Source organism: Chlamydomonas reinhardtii, chromosome 16, assembly GCF_000002595.2.
Source record: "Chlamydomonas reinhardtii strain CC-503 cw92 mt+ chromosome 16, whole genome shotgun sequence".
NCBI lineage: Eukaryota > Viridiplantae > Chlorophyta > Chlorophyceae > Chlamydomonadales > Chlamydomonadaceae > Chlamydomonas > Chlamydomonas reinhardtii.
The window spans coordinates 7,087,860-7,105,684 of record NC_057019.1 but is presented as its reverse complement, the minus strand read 5'-3'; the positions used below and the strand labels follow the sequence as shown (position 1 = coordinate 7,105,684).

Sequence of the window (17,825 nt, the reverse complement as noted above, 5' to 3'; positions counted from 1 at the left end):
TTTTGAAAGCAGGAGAGGCCACCTCCTTGTTGAAAGCAGGAGAGCGTCCATGCTTGTAACCTCGCATTCGGTCACATTGTGTGCCTTTTCACCGCTCCTGCCTTGCATTCGAGCCTGTGTCCCCATGATGCTTCCAAACGCTTCCAGCAACTCGGCGCAATGCTGCATGTCCTGGGCCAGCCCCCCCAGAGGGACTGAATCCCCAGCGCTGTTGCTCCGTCGCAGCCGTTCGCAGCTGTCCCGATACGTTTCCGTCCGACCATGCCTTATGCCTTGCAGATATCTTCACAAGTAGCGCCTTGCCGTCCGCATCTCCCGACTCTGCGCCTGTCCACCCGGAAATTTGGCACTTTTCTGTCAACCGCATTTTAGCACGAACATAGGCTGTAAGCACGCCGCCCTGTAGCTAATACGCTAAGCGCTCAACTGCGCACCTTCTGTGGCGTCGCACACGCACGCACGCTCGCACACGTCAACGAAATGCCGGGACATAATCCCACAGCGCAACAATGGCCTCCTAGTCCATAGCACGGTCCTGCCTCAGGCACCCAGCCCCACATCAGTCGGACCTGAGGACGTACCCAGCTAGCTCGTCCACGAGAAGCGGACCCGGTTGTGCGACCCCGTGTGCTGGCCGTTCCCACTCCCAGCGCGCACGTCGTGACCCGCTGCACAACCGCAGGGAAAGTGCATGTGCATAATTCATTCCAATACAAGCTGCGCATCAAATCACTCCACGTGCGTTTGCATGCCCGTCTTGTCAACCAACATAACCCAATTCCCCACATTTCCCCGAGATCTCTATAAGGTACCCTACATACGATGACCTTTGTCCCCACGCGCCCAATGCACTGCAATGCACATCGAGTGCCAAAATGCGAAGACTCCTTGCATGTCTTGATTGCTTATCAGTGATGGTACGTTGATAGTTACCGTATCCGCACTTGAGGCGAGCCGCTTGAGACCGGCCGCGGAAAGCCCGTGCTGATGATCGCCGACTCTCACCACCCTTCACGGTGCGAGGCCCACGCAATTATGTATTGGCCCCTTTGTATGTAGCCCCACGGCTGTAGTTCCAAGATAGCGCGTCCTCAATGGTTTACTGGCGCAACACCACGTCTTGTGGTGAGACCACCTGCTGCGCGACCTGCACAGCTGCTGGTGCGGGTGCAGGCTGCTGCTGTGGTGCCGGAGCCGCGGGCCCTGCAGCGCCTGCCTGCGAAGGGTACACATAATCCTGCAGTGCAAGCATAGCCGAGGGCGGACAGCAGCCAGCAGCCGTCATGCAAAGAAGGTGGGCATGCATCTAACGTTTGCATGAGTACAGCTTTGCACTTTGCGTCTGTCTGTTGGTCACCTGTACTGCTGCGTCCTTGCGCCACACGTACATGCATCTATCTCATCACACACCTCGCAAGCTTACGTGCGGTCCCAGAGCCAGCCCTGCCCCCAAACCAGCGCAGCTACCCGTCTGCCCGTACTGACATGAACTCTCTTCCCAAAGTCCATTCCATCCCACACCAGGCCACGCCGCCGCGCTCACCTGCTCCGGCGGCAGGTCGTTGAGGATGTCCAGCAGGCGGTCCACCACCTGCTGGCTACTGGGCCGCCGCTTGGGCTCCTGGCACCAGCAGTCCTCGATCAGCTGCCGCAGCTTGGCAGGGCAGCGCGGGCCCAGCTCAAACACAGGCGGCCGCAGGCTACGATACGCGACCTGGTATGCCACCAGCAGCGGCTTCAGCCCCTGCCATGGCCGCTTGCCCGCGCACATCTCCCTGCAGAGCGCGACATGAAGAGTGCGTGTGGATGAGCACTCGCCAACGGAGATGCCCGGTGCATGGCAGGGGTCACTACAGCGTGAATGTCCTCCGTCAACGCATTCGCGGCAAGCGTATGACCCAACCCCGAGGACGTTTGTCCAACACCATCTTGGCACATTAAACGTTGGAAGTCTAGCACGGCCTAACGTTTTATGGGTAGCCCGGCCGCTGTGCGGCCTGGCAGCCTGAGCCAAACCCAAGGTTTGCAGACGCACCAAAGGATCACGCCTGTAGGTGCAGCGATCCAGGGTTGAAACCGGCGGGTGAAACGGTCAGCAATGCGGTACTTCAGAAGTGGACAGAAGCCACTCCTTCGTTCATCCAGGAACCAATGCGAGCAGGCACGCTGTGCAGGGCCCTCGATTGGCCGGATTCGAGACCTACCGAGCGCGTAGATGTCGGTGCGGTCCGTGACGGAGCGGCGCAGGTCGTGCATGTCAGGGTTGTCCATGGACATAAAGCACTCGGGCGCAATGTAGGCAGTGGTGCCCGCGTCTAGGTTCTTGGTGCTCAAGTACTCCTTGATCTTGGTCCTAAAAAGTTACAGGTTAGCAAGCAGGGATTGGCACACGCAAATACAGCTTTAGAGCTATACATCGAGGTCGAATACCGCATATGTTGGAATGCACGAATACCACATAGACACTAGGCGCGCATTCCCCCGCACCTGGCTAGGCCAAAGTCCGAGATCTTGCACCGCCCCTCGCGGCTCAGCAGCACGTTGGCGGGCTGCAGGGGTGGAGGCGGCCGGCAGTATACGAGGGCGGTTCATGAGTGAGCATGCATGGTGCAACAGGACAAGGCAACAGGGCGCCACACACCACGTCGAATGCCGCAAGGGTACGCACCTTGAGGTCGCGGTGCACAATCCGGGGGTGCAGGTACGACAGGCCGCACGCAATGTCCAGCGCGAAGTACACCACCTCGCGCACGCTCAGCGCGTCGTTCTTACGGACCTGATGCACGTAAAAGTCCAGAGTCCCCTGCAGCCATGACCAGGCAGTCGCGGCACAGGTCTCCTCAGCACACGCTCGTAAGCATGCATCCTCCCCGTCGGATCAGCCGTCCTTGCTGCCGGCCCATATTTAATATTGCGCGGGCCGTCCGGTGCCCCGTCCCTCACCTCCATACGCTCCTCTACCAGGAAGATGTGCGGCGGCTTGAGGCAGCCGCCGTACAATGTCACCACATTGGGATGCTGGACCTGTTCGGGCCAGACACCGCGCCGGGGCACGGGGCAACACGCGTGTCAGTAGCAAACCGCTGCGATATGAGTCTGCCTCCACTCAAACGCGGCGCAGCAGAACGGGCTCCATTCACGCTCACTGCAGTCCTGCCCCCAGCTCCTGAGCACCGCCCCACCTGTCGCAGGATATGCAACTCGTGCATGAGCGCGTTCATGTCCTCCTGCAGGTCAGCCAGACTGGAGCCCGCCGTCTTCTTAATCATCTTCACCGCGACGCGCTGGCCCCTGTGCGCAACACAGCCACGCGAGCGTGATCGTGGAAGCCGGTTCAGCTCATTCCGTAAACGCAATGACAGGCGTGCCCGGAATAGATGAACGCGGCTGGCCCCTTCCCAAGCCATGTGGATTCCGCGTAGCCTCACTTGTAGCGACCCTTGTAGACGGCCGCGAAGCCGCCTTGTCCGAGCAGCCCGCGCGTGCTGTAGTCCACCTTCAAATCACCCTTTGTGAGGTCGATGTCTAGGTCAACTTCAATGGGCTCGCCCGTAAGGACGGGCATGCCCGGTTTGCCTTCCGCCCCGGCAGGGGCTGCGGCTGCGCCCTCCGCAGGAGGCGCCGCCGCCCCGCCGGCTGGCGCACCCTCCGTTGGTGTCTGGCCGCTTGGCTTCGCCTGCGGCGTGCCAGATGCCGCGGCAGCCGCCGTGGCATTGCCCGGTCCTGCAGCCGGTACCCCGTCCGCTGCTGGTGGCGGCAGCGTTGTAGGTGCATGTGCGGCCGCGGCAGCAGCTGACGCGGCTGCTGACACGGCTTCGCTAGCCGTCGCGGCCGCTGGCGCGGCCGCTGGCATAGGAGTCAATGCAGCAGCTGTGTCTTGGTCAGGGGGCACCGTGCTAGCCTGCGCAAGTAAGCAACAGCAGCAAAGACCGTCCGGAAAGTGCCTGCCGTACAGTCGGCGTGCCGCAACACACAAAACCGCACGTCAACCCACGTGCCTCGGGCCCCAGCACACCACAGCCCCACCTGCACTTGTGGCTCTCCACCTCGCTCCTCGGGGAGCCGCTGGGCCGCCCCCTCTACCTGATGCTGTGCGGCATCATCCAGTGCACCAGCCCCCGCCGCGTTTGCGTGTCCCTTTACCGACCGAGTGACCTCTCCTAAGCGCTCCTGCACTGTTCCCCGCTGCCCATCTTCATCATCCGACTCATATGATGGCCCTGGAGCAGCCTTCGCAGTGCCCTCGTTTGCCGGCTGCGCGGATGCAGGCTGCTGATGGGTTCCCAGCGATACAGGATTTGCGGGCTGGCCTGGCCTAGCTGATGGCATGGGACCATCCGTAGTCGTTGAAGAGTATGCCGCTGTGTCTGCACCCCCGCCAACTTGCGTGCTGCTGGGGTCCCGTTTGGTGACAGTCACTGGGGGACCTGTACCGTTGGGTTGCGCGACTGGCAGGCGTTGTCCATTCACCGGTGCTGGTTGACCCTTTTCCTCGTCTGTCTTTTTTGAGCCCCCGAAGCACTGGAACAGCACTGCAGACAGAATCACCGCTGCGCACAGCAGCCCAACGACTACCGAAGGCGGGCCAGAAAAGGCACCTGCGAAAACATAATTCCCAGCACATTATCCATCCAGCACCTGGCTCCTGAGCGGTCAACCCAGCCGAGCCCCGGCTATCACATACGGTCATTGTCCTTGCGCGAGCGGCAAGTTTACCATGTCCAGTCAAAATCCATATACCCACCTTGTGCTACTGTCGACGCGTCCACCGCCTCAAGCAGCGAGCGCATCTTCGCTGTTTCCCCCCTTGCTGGTTTCCTTCCCAAACGAACAGTGCAGCTTATCAGTAGCTTGCTCTCATTATTATGTACTGGGTCTGCTGGGACGAAACGCGGGCCACAACCGTATAAAGAGGCGGGTGCGCTAACAACAGTTCAGCACATCGCATATCGTGTAAGGACATACAATACTATTATTCGTATCACCACTACGAAACCAGTCGCAGACCCACAAAATCGACTTGAAAGCAGTGCATCCCGCACCATCCCGCACCTCTTGCACCGAGGGCTCTGGGTATTGAGCCTTCAACTTATTTAACATACATTCTTAATGCCATTTGTCCCTGCAGCACCATGCTCAAAACGGTGTCTTGCCGAGAGAATCGGCCAGCTCTGCAGCATGCGCGTGCGCGACGCCGGCCGGTGTGCCGCGCCGCGGCGCAAACACCCCATTCACTAGCAGGTGCATACGTGTTGGAAGGGAGGCGCGGTATTCGCTGGGGCATGAGCGGTAGGCTGGGCAAACTGGTGAGCGGCCCGCCGCTCCTCCATGATATCCCTGGCGCGGTTGAGCACGAACACGCCCGGCCACGACCTCGGCACCTGCCATATCATACACCCGTGCTCTTCGTGTGACCTGATACAGAGGAGCTACAAGCAGCGCGCGACACGTACAGGAGCCTTGCGGAAGCGGCGCGGGTAGAAACGTCGCTTGACTTGCGGCAAACGGATGGCGTGTCAGCGGGGCTGGGGTTAGCTGCCACCCGGCCTCACGCCAAGAATGAGGTACTCATGGTGAGATGGCCGTAAGATCCTTTGCGTCACAGTGTGTAGGCTGGGGCCGGCCTCGACATTGACCACATAACCGCCTGTCGGCCCGCTAGCAGACAGGTCCGTGCACCCGTTGGCGGCTTGCCCGGCGTATCCCGATGCTATATGAGCATGCGGCTCTCGTGTCCTATCTCTCAATCAGTATACGTGCAATGGCATCTTCATCAATCGCAGCGTGTGCCGCGCTCCGCTGCCATCGTGTTGGACTATGACCGGGGCCTTTCCATGCCGCCTGCCCGCTGGCCCAGGTACACAGGCGGTGAAGGGGGTGTGCGGCTGGACGGAATGCCTTGCCTACGCCATGCCAGGTGGCAGGCGGCAGCCGGAGATTGTCTCTTAGTGCCAATGGCTTCGTATACGTAGATGGACATAAGCTGCGTTCGGCGGATGAGCCACCAACTGCCCTGTGTGGGCCTGTCCCGCCCACGAAACCTCCTGTCCACTCACAGGCTCCGCGGCGGTGCGTCATCGAGCATTGACCCGTTGCCCTGGTGAGTGCTTGCATGCGGTGAGCCGTGGCGTAGACGGAGTGGTGGGCAAATCATTGGCACAGCGAGCTCACACTCAATGTGGGCTGCAGGGCCAACAGAGGCTGTAGGGCCGTACGGCGCTGCCCGAGCTCAAACGCCAGCACCTGCCTTAATGACGCCTGCACTATACCGGTACACACAGGGACATCCTTCAAGCTCTGGCACTCGTTGACGGCCTAGCGGGTGAGAGACCTGGGGTGTGCGGGGACGTGGAGTCGGAGGAAAAGGCGCGTTTGCCGGCAACGCCAGCCAGCCTAGCCCTATTGCCGCCTGTCCACCCGACTTAACCTGCTGCCGATTGCCCCTGCTGGCCATCAGGCGACGGCGGGGAGTTCTGGGCGCGCTACTGTGACGTGCTGCTGCCGGCGCCCGAGCGCCTGACGCTGCCCATGTGCTGGGAACCGCAGCGGCTGGCGCAGCTGCAGGTGCCTAGGGCGGGGCGGGGGGTGTTTGTGGTGGGGCGTCTACGGGGGCATCGCGGACGATGTGCACGGCTACGGGATTGCGAGAGTCACAAGGGGTCGGGGGAACGTGGGGTAACTGCCTCAGGTGATGGGTATTCGAGAGCAGTCTGAAGGATTCTACGCCTTTGACCGACTGGCTCCGCCTGACTGCAGCATCGGGACATTGCCACGGCAGCGGAGGCGCAGCAGGTGAGGCACAGAACACGGGGCGCTGGGGATGCTGTCGGCGAAAATGCATACTGCTAGCAAGGAGTCATCGAGGGATCCGTGGCAATCCTAATGGCACAGGATTTGCTTCGCTGTGTCCCTATCACCACAGGACCGGCTGATGGGGCTGTTCCCGGAGCTCATGGAGCCGCTGGCGCCGGGTGAGGGCATACCGAACTGGTGGCTGATAACAGGGGAGGGGAGGGCATGTTGGGATGTGCGAGGTGACGGCAGTGGAAACAATCGCGGGGGGGTATGGTGATGATGAGTTGTGCAGCGGCCACACTCGGCCAGGTCAGCTGGATCCATTCTGTTGTCTCCCAACGTCATGGCTTGCCTCGCATCGTCAATCTGTGGTGGATACTGGATGCGCGCAGACGTGCCGAGCTGGTTCCAGTGGGCTTTCGCATGTGTGCGCAGCCGAGCCTTCAGGTGGGTTGTTATGTTGGTCATTTCCAGGGCGTATCAACCCGGGCCTTGCCTTGAATTGCATGAGCCTCAATCCAAACGCGAGCCTGCAGCCCAAAACTCAGAAAGCCTACGCCTTGTCTGTCCGCCGCTTCGCACCAGATCGTCACTCATCACTGGAACCCCCAACCTGTCCGTCTGCCCCCTTGCCAGGGCGGGACCCGACGCCTTCGCCTTCGTGCCCTTCCTGGATCTAGCTAACCACGCCGACGCACCGCAGGCGGTGCCGCCAGGGCCCTCTGGTGCTTCTGGTGGTGCGGCCACTCCGGCGCCTCCCTCCAACCAGGTCGCGAACGCGGATTTCCGGGCCTCTCCGGCCGGCGCCGGTTCGGGCGAGGTAAGCAGGGCAAGGACGTGATTTGGGTGCGAAAGGAGTTTGGCGCGCAAAACGAGAGCCGTGGACGTTCTGGAGGCTCCAGCTTCACGCTGTGGCAGGTGTACATAATTGTTTGCTGTGCTCTCTCCATGACAGGCGGGAGCGGGGGAGTACTTTGAGCTCTACGCGTTGAGAGACATCGTGGCCGGAGAAGAGGTGCGTGCGGCCCAGAGACCGGACATTGGCTCATACCTCAAGACATCGAATGCATTGGCATCATTGTGCCGCTTTCTGCCCTTTTTGTCCTTCCGCGTTCACACCTGGGCCCCCTCTCCCTCCCCAGGTGACCATCAGCTATGCCGGCCCTGAGGGCTACACCAACCAGCGCTTCATGGCGCAGTACGGGTTCGTGCCGGTGGGCGGCAACGCCGCGGACCGCGTCAAACTGGAGCTGACACCAGAGTGAGACCCAAAACAAACATGCCCAAAACAAACCATGAACAAATATGCCGCAAGCTACTAAAGTGCAGGGTGCCGGGGGATTGTGATTGTGACTGCGCCGGCAGCAGCGATAAAGCCAGCGCCAACACCGGCCGCTGGGGCCGGAGGAGGGCATGTCCCCGAGCCCAACGAAATAGGTCCCAACTGTCAAAAGGAGTCGTCGCGGGCGTTAGCCGGATCAAGCCTAGTATGGCGCGGTGTAAGGTTGAGTCGGTGATATCGTAGCAGGTGCTTGGAGATGGCGGGCTTGCGGCATGCGCAGGCTAACTCGCGTGTAACGCCGCGACCCTTGTGCCTGCGCCTGACCGCTCCGCCCCTCCGCATGTATACCGTACATCCCACTCCACCTGCGCCTTCCCACCGCACTGCCATGCTGCCATGCTCCCCCACACCAAACTGGCACTCATCCTCTCCCCCTCCTCCTGCCTACCCAAACGCATACATGATCACGCACCGCAGGATGCAGTCTGCGCCCCTGGACCTGGAGGTGCTGCAGGAGCTGCTGGGGGATGCGCTGTTCATGTCCGCCCTGCGCGGCACCGACCCCTACCTCACCGCCGCGCTCAAGTCGCTGCCGCTGGTGGACGGCGGCGGTAGCAATGGTGTAAAGGCAGCGACGGCTGGGAGCGTGCGCACGGCGCAAGCGCTGCTGCAGCAAGTGGAGGCGCAGATTGCTGAGGGTGGGCCGGGAGCGGCGGTTGAAGCAATTGCAATGTGTGTACATGGGCGGTTTGGTGCTTGGTGCAGGGGTGACATCGTACGCGCCCCAGCCCAGGCGGGCATGTCCAGGCTACCAGGCTCCAAACAGCATGCACGCCTCCGCCGCCATTCACACAGCGACACAGTGACACATGGAGCAGACGCGCGCGCCCATGCCGACATGCCCGTCCGCTCGCCCCCTCTCTCGCCTTGACTCGTGCATGCAGGCACCACCACCCTGGAGGCCGACGAGGCGCTGCTGGGCGGTGCGGAGGGCCGGGCGCTGGCCGAGGCCGACCCGCGCCAGGCGGCGGCTGTGGCGTACCGCGTGGAGCGCAAGCGGCTGCTGGACAAGACGGCGGCGCTGCTGCGGGCGTATGCACGCCGGTAGCGTCACAGCGACGTGGCGGGCAGGGGTGTCCCTGGTGGCGGGAGGCGATGGCGGCTATTGCAGTGGGGTTGGTGGCGTGGCGCGTTGCTGAGGGAGAGGGGCAACGGAGGGGCGGAGAGAGGGTAGGCAGTGGCTTCAAGGCGGCACGTCAGGTGTACGTGGAACATTGGTAACGCTGCGGTCACACGCTGGTGAAGGCTTTGGGCAAACGGCTGGGCGGTCTCGTTTGTTTGCTACGGATGTGGGCCAAGACCCATGACTTGGTAGGCATCCTTGATGCTGCAGTCCCTGGCTCCAAGTGCAAGTATAGCACTATAGCCCCTGCGGACTCGACGTATCCCCTGGAACATTTGTGGCTAAGCCCTTCACGGCTGTTCATGTGCATCTCGTGACCTCACATATCCCTGGCTCGGGCTGCCTCGATCCCAGCCCATGCTCCTCAGTTCAAGACATTGATGCTTCCAGCCACTTTCTAGTTACACTCTGCTCCGCACTGCTCCAAGTGTCCGAAACAGTAACGTCATTCAAGGCCAGGGTTCAGGTTCTGGTTGCCTCCTAACCTTTCTTCCGCAATGCACTTCCGCAGCACCCCAATGGCCAGTCTTGCCTGATCAGACTCACAATTGATCTTCTCAATTTCTCAAGAATCACTCAAGCCGACCACAGACGGCCGGTATCCATCCGTCCTTGGGTTCAGACGTCTTGATCTCGTACTCACTTGCTTGATATACTCTCCTTGTACTCTCCTAACACTCTTGCAAACCCAACACGTGCAAAAAATGCATTTATTGCCCAGTGGTGGCACGGCACATGCCTCCCAGCACTGGACGCACGCACACGCAGCCTTGCGCTGCCCATCTTTGCCCACAAGTCCTCCCCACTGCCAAAAATGTGTCACCATCTACCTCCTCCGCCCAAACCTACCCCGCTCCTGCCATCGTGGGCGCTGCCTCTGCAGGCGCTGCTGCACGACAACTCACGCCGCCGCTGCTCCAGCTGGTGCTACAGCGCCTCACGCCGCCACCGCGCCAGCAGCTTGGACAGCGCCTCATACCACAGCCGCCTTACGCCGCCACGGGCTGCTTTGCGGCCGCCTTGTGCTCGTCCAGGAACTTCTCAGCCACCGCCATGTCGTCGGGCGTGGTGACCTTGATGTTGGTGTAGGCGCCGGGCGTGATCTTCACAGGCTTGCCCATGGCCTCGATGATGGACACGTCATCCGTGACCTCCAGGTTGTTGCGTTTGACCAGGTCAAAGCCCTCCTTCAGCAGCGCCGGGCGGATGCACTGCGGCGTCTGCACCTCCCACAGCTTGGAGCGCTGCAGCGTCTGGATCACCATGCCGCTCTTGTCCACCTCCTTAATAGTGGGCTTGACCTGCACGCCCAGAACCGCCGCGCCAATGGACGCGCCGTCGAGCATGCAGCGCAGCGCATCCGCCGCCGTCACCAGCGGACGCGCCGAGTCATGCACCGCTACGATAGCTGCGCCGGCGTCCACCTGCTGCAGTCCGTTGAAGACCGAGTCCTGGCGCTCCGCCCCCGGCAGCGCCCACTTGAACTTCAGGTGGTCGGGCAGGCCGGGGAAGCGCTTCTCAAACACATCCCGCCACGACGGGTCGCACACGATGACAATCTCGCCGACCTCCGGCATATGGGCGAACGTCTCCAGCGAGTATGTGGCGATCGGCTGCCCGCGAAGCTCCAGATACTGCTTGGGAATGGCCGCGCCCATCCGCTTGCCGACGCCTCCCGCAAGCAGCACCACGGACACAGACCCGTTATCAAGCTTGGTAGGAGCAGTAGTGCTAGCGTTCACTACTAGCGCCGAGCGGACCTGGCGAGCGCGAGATGCAAGTTGCACATTTTGGGTCACCGAGCTGGATAGACGCGAGCCGCCGAAAGGAGCAATGAAGCAAGATGACGCCGATGTGCTGCATCGAACACTGCTAACAAGGGTCTGACCGCTCTGCTTGCGCGATTGCACAGCACAGCGAGAAGCGGGGGTCTGGCCCTTCAGCATCATTTGCGTAGTGGTTTAAAGTAGTAACTATTACACATACGAAAGTAGACAGGGGAACTGTCAGACTGCGTTCAATCGGGTTCATCGGGTCTGCCGCCGGGTTCGTGCCAACTTGCCCAGTTGACCCTTGCATAAGGACTTCCTCGGATCAAGGGCTTCTATGATCGCCCGCGCACGGCTTTCAAGCGCAATATTATATGTGAGTGTCCTGGCGTATGTTTGCAATGCTGTAACCCACGGGGGCGCTGCTGTAACTCACTTGGCCCAGGGTGGGCGCAGCGCACTTGGCACCACGGGTCACTGCGGAGAAAAACGCCTGTGACTCCTCGGCACTCCCCTTCGCAGGGCCATGCCGACACCGGATAGGCGCTCTTGGGCCGGCGACTTGCGCAAGAAGTTTTGGGAGCCGGGGGAAAGCGCCGCGGGGAAGGGAATGACAGGCCTCCGATGAACACCTTCGTGGGGCGGCGTACGTGGGGCGAAGCTGCGGTTCGTGCCAGCTTTTTTCCCCACCTGCTTGGAGTACCGGCGCTCTTGCGCCTTTGTTGTGCTGCACCATTCCATATTCATTAATATCCCCTCAGCTGTAACAAGCCGTTCTAATAGCCCAAGCCTCCTCGCAAGCGTCTCCAGCCCAACACAAAAATGGGCCATACACACCGTGCCTCCGCGTCGGCGGCGGCTGCAGTGCTGCTGGCGCTGCTGCTAGGTAGGGAGGCCAGCCAGCCATGAAAGCCCTGCAAAGGGCGGGCGCGTTAAGATAATAGCTGCTCCACTGGCTGGGGCGGAAGCTGGCGGTCCAGTCGCAGAACTTGCTGGGTCACTTAACGCGTGGGTTGCCGTAGTTTTGTTTGCGGGCGTGGCGCTGGACGCTTTGCGTGCGTGTGCATGTCAGCCTTGTGAGCCTGCGCTGTGTCAAACACAGTAGCTGGAGACACAAAGCTGCTGAGATTCCTGCACCTGGTGCAGCCTCTGTGCTGTTGCACACGGTCTCTTACCCCCCCACCCCGCCCACTCCCGTCCCCACAAACACGCATACACAGCAGGGTGCTCCGTTGGGACAACCGCAGCTGCCGGGCGTCGCGCGCTCCTGCAGGGTGAGGCGCTGCAGGGCGGGGGCGGGGGCGGGGCCGGGGGCAAGCCAGCACCGCTGCAGCTCCCTCGCGTCGCCTCCGCAAGCAGCCCCGAACCTGTGCTGCTGAGGCCCCTGCCCTCGCCGTCTCCGCCACCCCTGCCTTCCCCAGCAGGCCCCGTTGCTGACGTGCCTGCTGCCAACCTCACGTCCGAGGTTCCTGCTCCTAACGCGGTAAGGTGGCGGATGTCTCAAGTGATTCACCTTTTAGAGTTGCCTGTTCGTTGCTTGTGCCCGGCGGATGCCGCATCCCCACTCTGTTGATTGCCCGTCTGCACTCAGCCCTGTGCTTGTTTCCTCTGTCACTGCCCTACCCCTGTCACAATTGAGTAACGCAGACTGTTGCTATTGACGCCTACAATGTCACGGGCGCTGCTCAGAAGGTCGCCGCCAACAAGACCGCCGCCATCTCCACCATCTTCGCCCCCACGGTATGTGCGTCCCGGGCACCCGGCGGGGTGAACAGGCACCCCATGTCACCTACGGCCCTCGCCCACCATTGCACACTGCTGCCGGTGCGTCTGTACCTGTGAGCCATGGAACACGCTTGCCGCATTCTTCAATGCAGTGCCGTGTTAACGTGCCCAGGACGCGGCCTTTGCGGAACTTGCTGCTTCTCTGGGCCTGGCCTCGCCAGTGGACTTGTTCAACGCCACGCTGAACGCAACGGCCGCCAACATCACCGCCCTGCACGTCATCCCGGGTGCGAGCGGGACTGCATGTGGGCCGGCGTGCATGTGCGTGCATGTGCGTGCGTGCACGCATGCATGTGTGCGGAGCTGCTGGCAGGACAGTGTGTGAGAACACGGACCCCCCGCGCGCCCCCCGCTGCTGCAGGAGTGGCCCTGACCGCCGCCAACATCACGGCCGCTGGCAGCATCACCGCCACCTCCCTGCTGGGATACAATATCACTGTGACAGCGCTGCCGTGAGTAATGCCCGCTGCTGCGCTTCTGCGTGCTAGACAGAGTGACATCTGACATGGCAAGCAACTGAAGAACAAATGCCCGCGAAAAGACAAGCTATGCCAACGGGCTGGATCGTTTCCCCCGCTGCGCGGACCTGCCCTCTGGCCTTGCGCCCGCCATAGAATGCCGCCAACGTTGCCACGTACGTGTGCGTGTATCTATGTGTGCGCGCGCGCAGGAACGGCACGATCACCGCCACAATTCCGGGCAGCAACATCGTTGCCGACGTCATCACCCCTGATGTGCCCTTCAACGGGGTGAGATACGGAGCGGGCGCCTGGCTCGGCCAGTGCAGATGGAGTAGAGTTGTATGCGCGCGAGTGGCAGCAACTTGTGCGGTATGCCGTGCACGCATGCCGCCCTGCCCCGCCCCCACCCCACCCCGCATGCCATGTCAGTTCACATCCAGCCTCGGCACGGAAACAAGGTGTGAGTGCGCCACGGCCCTGACCTAACACGCTTTCCCCACGGCCCTCTCCATGCCCCCTGCTGCAATCTACAGAGCATTGTGCATGTGATCAACAAGGTCCTGCTGCCGCCGCTGAACGAGACTGTGGGCTGGGCTGTGCCCATTGCCAACGCCACTGCCGCGGGCGTATGAGCACCCCTGCGTATGAGGGCTGCTGATTGAGTATCGAAGGTTTGCCAATGTCAAAAGGTAATAGTGGCAGGGATCGCACTCGGCACCATACGAATGAATGCATGATGGAAGGTTGCGGACTAAAGGCGGCAGGCAGGAAGGGTTGCTTACGTGCTGCAGTGCGTGCCCTTTCATGCTAACTAGCTGCCAGTGCTGGCGCTGGTGCTGCGACTTGGTAGGTGCGTCCTCAGAGTCGAAGGCGTGTTATTACTGTTAGCAACGACAGATCTGTCTAGAGGTCACTTCAGCCAGCGCCGCCAGAGAGTACTGTTTTGGTTCAGAGTGGATCGATGCGAGTGGCACTACTGTCGCAGCAGTGTTGTTGTTGAGGGGGCGTCGGGCGCTGGACTGCTGGCTGCTTGTGTGCTTGCGCAACTGCATGGCTAGCTACTATCTGGTGGCTAGCGCCCGTGCGTATTCGTGCAGGCACGCGGGCACTTGTCTGTAATCCACATGCGCGTTGCCCTGGGTACGTGAGTGCTCATTACAGTATGCATCGCGGGGAGTACAAGCATGGTGCGAGCGAGCCCAACATGCAAGCCGGGCGTCGGGTGTGCAGCGCCGCCGTGCAGCCTGGAGTGCGTTGCACACTGCACGTGCGTGCGCGCCAGAAACCGGCGGCAAGTGGGAAAACCCCGCGCGCGGAAACTCCCGGATTCCCCCGGCAATGTCATATGGCACCTGCCCAAACCTGCACCCGCCCAAACCTGCACCTGCACCCGCCCAAACCTGCACCTGCACCCGCCCAAAGCTGCACCCGCCCAAAGCTGCACCTGCCCAAACCTGACCAATCGGCCACGTAAGGCTTCACCGTCATGGCTAGCCTACAGAACAGGGATGTCGCCTGATGATAAACACAAACGCCCCAGCCCTGGGGCCACGCGTGAGCTCGGGAGGCCCTGCATCGAAGCTGTTTCGAGGCGTGAGCGGGCGGAGCTTAAGCACCTGCTATGCGCGCACGTAGTAGGACCCATGGTGGTGGTATTGGGCATTTGGGGAATCCAGGGGTTGCCAGGGGCAAAATGGCGGGAGCTGCAGGGCAGCTGTTGCGGTGGCAAAGAAACGGATGGATGGATGGATGGCGGCCGGCGGCCCACCGGCCGCCACAGCCGAGGACGCCACACACCGGCGTCGGACCGGGACCCATGGGCCAGTTGCGTTGCTCCCCCTTAAAAGCTGGAAACGATGCCGCTACATTTGTAGCTAAGCGTATCGACAAGTCGAAAAGCCCTGCAAGTAGCAGCCGCAGTATAAGCGAGTATTCTTACTGTGGCAGAAGCAAGCACGCATTAGCAGCAAGCAAGCGCAGCCGCCCCTTGACAATATGGCCACCCTCCGTCGTGCCGCGCTGCTGCTAGTGGCGCTCTTCGCTGCTGTCAGCGGTAAGATGCGACGACGTTGGGGCGCTGGATGGATGTGGGTGGAGGCCCAGCGGGCGTTCTATCTACCTTCGAGTGCGCGTGCGTTTGCCAGCCAGCAGCCAGCACAGCCTGCAAGCCACCGAGGAACACGCGTTGCTTGCGTCGCTCTACTTGCTTCGCTCCGCTTGACGCGCGCCGTGCTTGCCGTGCTTGCCGTGCTTGTTCCGTTGCCGCCAAGCCCCTAGCTTATAGCCGTGACCACGTGCGTACCCTGACCACGCACCGCGCGTACGTGCAGGCTCTGGGCTCTTCCTCAATTTCCACCCCTCCTCATCCCGCCCCGCCCGCGCATGCATCCGCAGTTGTCAATGCGCAGGAAGCAGCGCAGAAGCGGAATCCCGCAAACACCGCCGCTTCTACCGGCAGCGGCCCGGCGGTAAGCAACTGAACTGCGCTACGCTATCGATTTGCCCTTTGCTCATTACCCCTGTACCACGCACAGTGCCCACAACACACATACACACGCACAAACACACATACACACACGCACACAACCCGCCGCATCTCCGCACACACACGCACGCGCTCAACCAGCAGGTGGACATCGCGATCCAGGCCCTGAATGCCACGGGTGTGTCGGGCAAGCTGAACGCCTCCACCGTGGCCACCATCTTCGCGCCCGACGACGCCGCCTTCATCTCCCTGGCCTCCAGCCTCAACTTCACCAGCCGCGAGCAGGTCTTCGCAAGCCCCTTCGCCACCAACGTCACGCTGCTGCACATCATCCCGGGTGCGTGTGCGGGTGCGCGTGTTGTGTTTGTCTGCGCGTGCGCGTGTCGTGTTTGTGTGCGCGTGTTGTGTTTGTGTAATTAAGTTTCCGTAGCCAAATTCAATGTGTGGGAAGGCAGGCTAGGGGTACGCGCGGGCTTGCTTGGATGGTGGAGGGGGAACGCGCGCGCGTGTGGTCCGGCTGGCGTCTGGCCTACAACGTACCCTTACCCCTACCTTTCGAATACATCTTACTCCTATCGACACACGTTCATGGTCACGCCCACACACGCACACACACACACACACACACACACACACACACACACACACACCTCACACACACCCGCACACACACACACACACACGCAGGTGTGGCTCTGCGCAGCACCGACCTGCCTGCGGGCCAGACCGTGAACGCCAGCTCGCTACTGGGCCCCACCCTGGAGGTCACCCGCAACGGGTGGGTCAGGGGTCGACGCTCATGTAGAAGGGGGGGAACAAGCGGATGGGTTCCTCAACACACGCGCTGCTGAGTCGTCCGCATTCATGCGTAAAAGTAGCACGCACGTGCTCATGCGATGCGTTGCATGTGCGTCTCCTGCTGGATCGCATGCACGCGTGGTTGTGGTGCACACGCGCACAGGAACGCCGTGCGTGTGGCTGTGGCCGGCAACCCCAACAGCAGCGCTGAGGTCATTAAGGCCGACATCCCCTTCAATGCGGTGAGCGAGCGGCGCACCGGCCTATACGGGCCGTCACGCTTCCCTTCCCTTCCGCCGATACCAGGTTTCGTGGCTAGTGCCCATCCCTGCATGCCAATCCCTGCTTGCAAGACGCATACGGCAGTACTGCTGCTCGCTTGGAACCCTACCCGTGCATGAAACTCCTTGCACTCTCCTCACTCACGTACCGTGCAGGCGATCGTGCACGTGATTAACAAGGTTCTGCTGCCGCCCTCCACCACCGCCCCGGCCGCTGCTGCTTCCCCGTCGCCTGTGACTGCCGCCCCGTCCCCCATCATCCTGGCACCCGTGCCCGGCGGCACAGCGAATGAGACCACCGTTGGCGGCGGCGGCAACTACACCGGCGGCGCCTACAACACCACAAACGCCACCACCGGCGGTGTGTAAGACACTAGCACCTGTGTCACTGGACTGATGTTGTGACGAAAGGCAAGGGGACCGAAGAAAGTTGTTGCTGCTGGCATGGACTAAGGCATGCGTATGGCGGATGCGCAGACTGCATGCCGCCCAGTGAGTTGAAAATGATTGTTCACGTCATGCATGGTGCATGTGGCTAGAGTCGGGTTAGTCGTGGGGTGCGTGTCTGGTGGGCGGTGTTGCTGGCGACCACGAAGGTGGCGAGAGCGATCCCCCGCCCTGCATCTGAATGCAAGCAAACTGATGGTCGCGATGGCTTGACACGCCGTACATTACCGTCGTGGGATGCGTGGGGTTTTATGGGAAAGGAGGTGGTTATGAGCACACGTCTGCAGCGTCACGTACACATGGCGCACAAGCAAGCTGCGGCGCGGAGTGGTTAGGCGTGGTGGCATGCCCAGCAAAAAGCAAGTTGCAGTTGTAAAGCCCCGCCGCCCCTGTCAGTCAGCACCCACGGTCGGCACCTGGGAAGCAGCGCGCACTGGGCGTCGCTGGTGTGGCAACAACGAAGTGGCAGGCGGGTATGTAGCCCCCGTCCCAGCCCCCGCCGCCCCGTGCAAGCATGCGCAGCCACCCAAACCAAATAC

At 61.6% G+C, this 17,825-nt stretch overlaps 5 protein-coding genes across 5 annotated transcripts; 3 read left to right on the top strand and 2 right to left on the bottom strand.

The window, feature by feature from the left end:
- Positions 1 to 17: 17 nt before the first annotated feature.
- On the bottom strand, positions 18 to 4,889 carry CHLRE_16g679893v5 (uncharacterized protein). The gene is made up of 11 exons (XM_043071394.1): positions 4,745 to 4,889; positions 4,027 to 4,598; positions 3,429 to 3,901; positions 3,183 to 3,291; positions 2,944 to 3,024; positions 2,669 to 2,803; positions 2,488 to 2,549; positions 2,205 to 2,353; positions 2,036 to 2,048; positions 1,544 to 1,775; positions 18 to 1,237 (listed from the first exon to the last, which is right to left on the bottom strand). Exons 1-11 carry the CDS (start codon positions 4,788 to 4,790, stop codon positions 1,100 to 1,102), a joined length of 2,010 nt encoding a protein of 669 aa, XP_042916237.1. The 5' UTR covers positions 4,791 to 4,889; the 3' UTR covers positions 18 to 1,099.
- Positions 4,890 to 4,989: 100 nt separating this feature from the next.
- CHLRE_16g679781v5 (uncharacterized protein) lies at positions 4,990 to 9,584 on the top strand. The gene is made up of 14 exons (XM_001698834.2): positions 4,990 to 5,241; positions 5,425 to 5,573; positions 5,784 to 5,857; positions 6,059 to 6,100; positions 6,282 to 6,322; positions 6,458 to 6,564; positions 6,757 to 6,792; positions 6,923 to 6,971; positions 7,188 to 7,242; positions 7,432 to 7,615; positions 7,751 to 7,810; positions 7,938 to 8,056; positions 8,555 to 8,775; positions 9,022 to 9,584. The coding sequence occupies exons 1-14, from the start codon at positions 5,133 to 5,135 to the stop codon at positions 9,183 to 9,185; spliced, it is 1,410 nt and encodes a 469-aa protein (XP_001698886.2). The 5' UTR covers positions 4,990 to 5,132; the 3' UTR covers positions 9,186 to 9,584.
- Positions 9,585 to 9,649: 65 nt separating this feature from the next.
- On the bottom strand, positions 9,650 to 11,389 carry CHLRE_16g679669v5 (uncharacterized protein). Its single transcript, XM_001698890.2, has one exon. The coding sequence runs from the start codon at positions 11,207 to 11,209 to the stop codon at positions 10,250 to 10,252; it is 960 nt and encodes a 319-aa protein (XP_001698942.1). The 5' UTR covers positions 11,210 to 11,389; the 3' UTR covers positions 9,650 to 10,249.
- Positions 11,390 to 11,779: 390 nt separating this feature from the next.
- Positions 11,780 to 14,406, top strand: CHLRE_16g679557v5 (uncharacterized protein). Its single transcript, XM_043071387.1, has 8 exons — positions 11,780 to 11,915; positions 12,253 to 12,303; positions 12,454 to 12,512; positions 12,677 to 12,769; positions 12,927 to 13,041; positions 13,176 to 13,266; positions 13,485 to 13,563; positions 13,809 to 14,406. Exons 1-8 carry the CDS (start codon positions 11,852 to 11,854, stop codon positions 13,905 to 13,907), a joined length of 651 nt encoding a protein of 216 aa, XP_042916236.1. The 5' UTR covers positions 11,780 to 11,851; the 3' UTR covers positions 13,908 to 14,406.
- Positions 14,407 to 15,159: 753 nt separating this feature from the next.
- Positions 15,160 to 17,674, top strand: CHLRE_16g679445v5 (uncharacterized protein). The gene is made up of 6 exons (XM_043071383.1): positions 15,160 to 15,328; positions 15,670 to 15,743; positions 15,905 to 16,097; positions 16,448 to 16,538; positions 16,722 to 16,800; positions 16,996 to 17,674. Exons 1-6 carry the CDS (start codon positions 15,271 to 15,273, stop codon positions 17,206 to 17,208), a joined length of 708 nt encoding a protein of 235 aa, XP_042916235.1. The 5' UTR covers positions 15,160 to 15,270; the 3' UTR covers positions 17,209 to 17,674.
- The last annotated feature ends 151 nt before the right edge of the window (positions 17,675 to 17,825 follow it).